Raw genomic sequence first — 6,000 nt, 5'->3', positions numbered from 1 at the left:
AGTGTTTCGTTCTGCTGTGCATAAGGTCGCTATGGGTCGGCACCGACTCGATGGCACCTGACAACAACAACAACAACCAGTACTCAATGGTACCAATAAGATTATGTTTAGCTTTATGAAGTTATACTATTTTTTAAAAAGATATTTCATGCTATCAGAGTTAGCATGGTGCCCTGCTAGCACAGAGGGTTAAGCATTGGGCTGCTAATTGAATGGCTGTCAGTTCGAACCCACCAGCCACTCCTTCAGAGAAAAAGGAGGCAGTCTGCCTTCGTAAAGATTTATAGTCTCAGAAACTCTAAGGAGCAGTTCCACTCTGTCCTCTAAAGTCGCTGTGAGTTGGAACCAACTCGATGACACAAAACAACAACAGCATGCCAATCACAGAAGTTGAATGAACCTAAGTTAACATCCAGTGTGGTGATTCCCTGATCCCACCCACTCACTGCCTCTGAGTTTTTTAAGGAGTGGCTGGTGGGCTTGAAATGCTGACTTTGCTACTCGCTAGCTGTCTTGGCATAGAGCAAGAAATCCAGATGGTGATTTAAAGAGTGTAGGACCATGGTTATCAAAATGGGGTGGCTTGGAGAAGCAGTGCCACCATTTGAGGGTGGGTTGGAAATGTGCATTTTCAAATCCTACCCAGCTGGGCTGACTCAGAAGTGCTAGGGGTGGGACTCAACCATCTGGCTTTTGCTAAGCTCTGTAGAGTTTGTTGAGGCAAGTTCAAGCTGAGAACTCTTTCTAGGGCCATATGCTCTCCATGCCAGCCAATGACCGGTATGTTCACCATGGACACACCACTGGTCCCAGGGCTACTAGAGCATGACTGTGCTCTGAGATAAGGATACATTGTTTTTGCTCCTCAGTGGCTCCTATTCCCACACCAAGCACCTCCTCTGGGGTCTATTCAGTGCTGCCGGCACACAGTGAAACTGAAGTTCTCCAAGCCCTCTACAATACTGGTATTATGGGCCATTGAAGAATCTTCTAGAATAATTTTGATATGTAATTTCCCATAAGCCCAGTCCCCCTAAAATGTCAACAAACATTCATTATAAAAGAATAGCTGAAAGAGAAGTTGTGGTTGTTGCGGTTAGGCAGTAGAATCCTTGCCATCCGTGTGGGGGACTCAGGTTCACTGCCCAGTCACTGCATCTCAGCTACAGCCAACACCCGCACCATTGCCATGATGCTGAACAGCCTTCAGGGAAGTTTGCAGACTAAGGCAGACTGGGAAGAAAGGTCTGAAATCTTACTTCTGAAAATTGGCCACTGAAAACCCTATGGGTGACAATGATCCCATCCCCACCCGATCAAGGGGATGACCCATGACTGAGGGGCCAGCATTGTGCATGGAATAACAACCCACAAGAGGAAAACGCTTAATCCAAGAGAATAATGGCTAAAGACTGAACGTGGACTTTGATGAAGGAAACTGAATGAGAGAGAAGAGGAATTTCTCAGAGGCACAGCCCCCCTCTTCCCCCAGCCCGCAAGGAGCCAAGTGAGGCCTACCTAGGTAGGTCAGACGCTGCTGCAGCTTGGAGGACAGGTGGGAGAACTCTTCTTTCATGGAGTCATGTCGTGCAGGCAGAGACGCTATGTAACTCATGGAATATTTCACTGCCTTCTTCTTCTCTTCCGGGCTCAAGGTGATAGACGGGGAACGGTCCGAGATGTTGAACAGAGAATTTGGAGGAGAGAAGTAATAATAGTTGTCTGAATCTGCCTCGTGGCTAAAGTTCATGTAGCTGGTAGCGCCACGAGTGGGCCCGGCGCCCAGTTCATCCACAAACACTCCCAGTGGCCCAGCGGAGGCCGTGGTGGTGGCTAAGGTGGCCATTTTGGTGGCAGGGGTGTCCTTGAGCTCCTTGGCAGCGGCCTTGGCAGCCTGGGCGGCAGAGTTGGCTGCGGCGGCATAAGCAGCGGCAGCAGCGGCAGCAATAGCAGCAGTGGTCTTTATCCGATCAAGGGCAGACTTGGGACCCTTGGATACCTTGTCCTTGGGCACCTTGTCCTTGGGCACCTTGTCCTTGGGCACCTTGTCCTTGGGCATCTTGTCCTTGGGCACCTTGTCCTTGGGCATCTTGTCCTTGGACACCTTGTCCTCATCAGCATCTAGGTCTTCCCCAGCTTCAGTAACAACCTGGAGGTGATCCTCCATTGGGTGAGACTTGTAAGGTAGGATGGGCTGAGGCCAGGCGGAGCCCAGCTCGGTGGCCGGGGGCGGGGCCCTGGATGGGGGGTACTTGGGCCGAGTAGGCTGTAGGAGACCTGGCAGGCCTGAACCTGGCTCAAAGAAGTCCAAGGCCCAGAAAGGCCAAGCACCTGCTCCATGCCAGCCTCCAGGGGGCATGGGCCAGCCTCTGGGGGGCATGGGCCAACCTCTGGGGGGCATAGGCCAACCTCCAAAGAACATGGGTGGAGGTCCGTGGGAAGGCCCAGGTCCTGCAGGCCAAGATGCTGGTCCAAACTCGGGGGCCTGGCTGGGCCCTGGTGCAGGCTCGACTTCCGTCCCTGCTGGGGACTCAGGCTCAAGCCCAGGCTTGGGCTCAGGTGGTATTTCGGAGCCTGGCTGGGATGCTGGCTCCTGGGCCCCAGGTAACAGAACAGCGTGTGCAGGTTTCTCCACGGGGAGGACCTCTGGGGTCTCGTAATGCCACACAGTTTGCAAGAGTTCGGTGCCCTGGATAGGTTCTGAGGCCCTGACGCGGTCCACATCTTGGATGTACTCGGTTGTCTCGAGCAGGGGAGATTCCTGGAAAGGCTGAGCCATCTGCCACAGCGGGCCTGGCCCCTGCTGCAGGGCCTGCTCTGGACTATCCTCCTGCCTGCTGGAGATCACCTGCAGGAGATGTAAGATGGGTTGGGCTAGACTGGTTGCTCCCCACCTCCCCCTGCTCCTTGTCCCCTGCCCCTGCTACATGATCACCTCCTCCACTCACCGCCGAGGGGAACATGGCCTCATGGAGACTCGTCCACAACACCAACTCTTCGTTCTTGGGGAAGGCGTTTATCTTGTTCTGAACAGCATTCTGGGGGCCGGACCATTTGGGGTAAGGGGTGTAAGTTCTTGTGGGGCTCCCCCATGCACCACCCTTGCACACTGACCTCTCAGAGGTCTAACCGCCCCCAGTATCCCAGGGTCTGGAGAGAAGGACGGGGTGGGGAGGACAGAGGTCATGGCCCTCACCAGTTCCCTCTGCAGAGCAGCAAACTTGCGGGTCTGTCTTCTGAAATCATCCAAGAACGTATCAAATTTTTCCAAGTTCATCTGCAAAATGGACCACGCCCATGAGCCAAGGGTGTAACATCTGGCCTCAGCCCTGCTTCTTCCCAGGCCTTGAATATAAGAATTTAGCTCAAGGAAAACTGAGAATTTGAGAAGGAAGAACAGACTTCAGAGCAGTGTCTCCCAGAGAGTGTATTGAGGGGTGGGAACAGGGCTCCACGGACAAATGAGGTTAAAGGGCATTCCGCCATTTCCTTTACTGCAGGACTCTTAGAACCTTTCATGGCAAAGCACCTGAAGAATCTCCAGGAGACAGACCAAGGAGGCACTAGTTCTCTAGCAAATTTGTCCAAGGTGTCCTTTTGTAGTGCTCCTTGACCCAGTTTCTGGACAGTACATGTCATGAGTTAGATTGTGCCCCCCCTGAACCCCCGTGATTGTCAGTGGTTTGGAAGTTATAGAATGACATCATTCGGCAGCTATATTATGATGTGGTCACCCCCATGATGTGCTCTGAATGTGATCGGCCCTCATCTACTACAAGGGGACACAACACCTTTATTTGGGTCACAGTCCTGATCCAATATGAGAGGCGTTTCCCTGAGGTGTGGCCTGCATCACTGTTTATCATACAGGAGAACAAAAAGCAGAGACAGAGAGACCCCAGGAACACCAAGAAAGAAGAGCCAGGAGAAGGGTGTGTGCTGAGAACCCAGGGTCCCTGTGCTGAGAACCTCCTAGACCCAGGGGAAGGCTGATATCAAGACACATAGAGATCTCCAAGGAATGCCAACCACTGATGTTGAAAGGAGACAAGGCCATTTCCCCAGGGCTGACACAGAGAAAAAGCCTTTGCCTAGAACCAGCACTCAGAGAGAATAAATTCTCGTGAGTTAAAGCTACCTGCTTGTTGTATTTCTGTTATAGCTGCACTAGAGAACTGAGACAGTGCCCTTTTCCTTCCAATGGGACCACCAAGCCCAAGGCTGAAGTTCTGAGTTGCCACGATGATTAAATGCATCCACTAACCTGGGAACTGGCGACGATGTATTAAATGACACAATTTCAAGGCAAGTTGCAAAAGCTGGACCACAACACTGGCCTAGGGGCCCAGCTACCTGGCTTCTGACCCCAGCTCTGACTCATCACTCCTTGGGGGTTCTGTGTCCTTCCACATCATACGTAGGAAGCTGTTAGAACACTCCTGGATCGATACATTTATGTTGGCATTGATACCTAGTCTGTGTGTCTCTGTTAGATTCACTTTTCTTTTCAGGGTCGACAGAGCTTTTTAGCAGAGAAACAGAGATTCTCTTTCTGCAAACAAAGTTGGTGACCTGTAAGCCTGGAGATGCAGAAACGTGGGGAGCACCTGCCTAATAAAGGAGCTAGCCCAGCGGAAAATGCTGCTGAGAGAAAGGCTGTCAATGCTGTATAAGTGCCTAGATCCAGCTGTATCTGAAGCCATCCCTGGACCTCTTGGTAAATGAGATAATAACTACCTTTATTATGCCTACCCATAGACAGTGAGTCTATTCTGACTCATAGTGAGCCTGTATTGTTTCTGAGACTGTAAACCTTTTATGGGAGTAGACAACCTCATCTTTCTCCCACAGAGCAGCTGGTGGGTTTGAATTCTCGACCTTGCAGTTAGTGGTTTGGGACTTATTCTACAATGCCACCAGGGATCCTTTTATTTTCCCTAAGCCAAGATGAATTGCATTTCTGTTGCAATTACAACGGGGTGTCCTGACGTGCACAGTGGGATGAGGAGCACAGGGACCAAACATGAGATAACCACCCAAATGTGAGGAAAGCTCAGTCTGGACCATGTCAGCCCCTTCCTTCTGTTTAGAGTGTCCCTGAGGCCACAACCACCAGGGGTCCCAGGAGCATGACCAGCATGGCGGCTGTTTGGGAGTCTACCTTTTCAAACTGGTCCTTCAGCCTGTCCACCTCCTTCCTGAGGGTTTCAATGATGGCCTTGGTTGAGTTCAGGTCAGTGAGCAGCTCCTGCAGGACTTCCATGGTCTGAAGAAGGGGAGAGGAGGAGAAAACAGGAAGTTAGGTAGGGCTAGGCAGCAAGAAGGCAAACACAGTAGAGCAGCCACAGTGCAGAGGGGCCTCTCGGCTCTCCCCAGCCCTGGGCTGGAAGTGCTCGGAGGCCAGGAAATTGTGCTAAAGTCAGCAGGTGGCCTGTCTGGTGGGAGCAAACCTGTGACTGAGTTTATCTAGTGACCCCGGAAGTGCTCTGTATGAAGAATCTTTTTTTTTTTTAAGTTTTTATTGTGCATTAAGTGATAGTTTACATGGGAGAACATTGGTTTTACACTCATCGTTTCCTTGTGACGATTACAAACTCCTCAGTGCATCATCATTCAATCAATAGTATTTGCTTCTATTCCCTCTGGGTTTTTTTTTGTTGTTGTTGTTCTTTTTCTGGGGGGGCGGGGGGAATGTACACAAACACATTCAGGTATATATAACAATTAAAACCACCAAAGGGCACAGTCTGCAAGCCTGCCTCCTGGCCGCCAACACCCAGTCCCTCTTTTTCCACGAGTGTAGAGTCCTCAGCTGTTCCCTCTCTCTATATCCTCATCTGTACTCCATCTCTGGTGTCGCTTCTTCTCTGTATAGGGTACTGCATTCCGTTTGTGCTCTTCTCCCTTGATGGTCCTAGGGTCCTCCTCTGTTTCTGGACTGTAAGATTTACTAATCCCCCATTTTTGTTACAAAACTTCTATCTTTACAGTTGTGAAAGT

The 6,000-nt window shown here is 50.9% G+C and overlaps 1 protein-coding gene across 1 annotated transcript in view; it reads right to left on the bottom strand.

The window, feature by feature from the left end:
- Window positions 1–6,000, bottom strand: part of LOC102841566 (chromosome unknown open reading frame, human C16orf96) — a 71,978-nt gene that overhangs the window by 56,833 nt on the left and 9,145 nt on the right. The window contains exons 2-5 of the mRNA XM_006874908.1: window positions 5,162–5,266; window positions 3,197–3,277; window positions 2,952–3,038; window positions 1,519–2,812 (exon numbers count right to left, since the gene is read on the bottom strand). Of these exons, the coding sequence (XP_006874970.1) occupies window positions 1,519–2,812; window positions 2,952–3,038; window positions 3,197–3,277; window positions 5,162–5,266 (1,567 nt within the window). The remainder of the gene's footprint in view (window positions 1–1,518; window positions 2,813–2,951; window positions 3,039–3,196; window positions 3,278–5,161; window positions 5,267–6,000) is intronic.

This window comes from Chrysochloris asiatica, unplaced genomic scaffold (genome assembly GCF_000296735.1).
Source record: "Chrysochloris asiatica unplaced genomic scaffold, ChrAsi1.0 scaffold00305, whole genome shotgun sequence".
Lineage (NCBI taxonomy): Eukaryota > Metazoa > Chordata > Mammalia > Afrosoricida > Chrysochloridae > Chrysochloris > Chrysochloris asiatica.
This window is presented reverse-complemented; position numbering and strand designations above follow the sequence as displayed.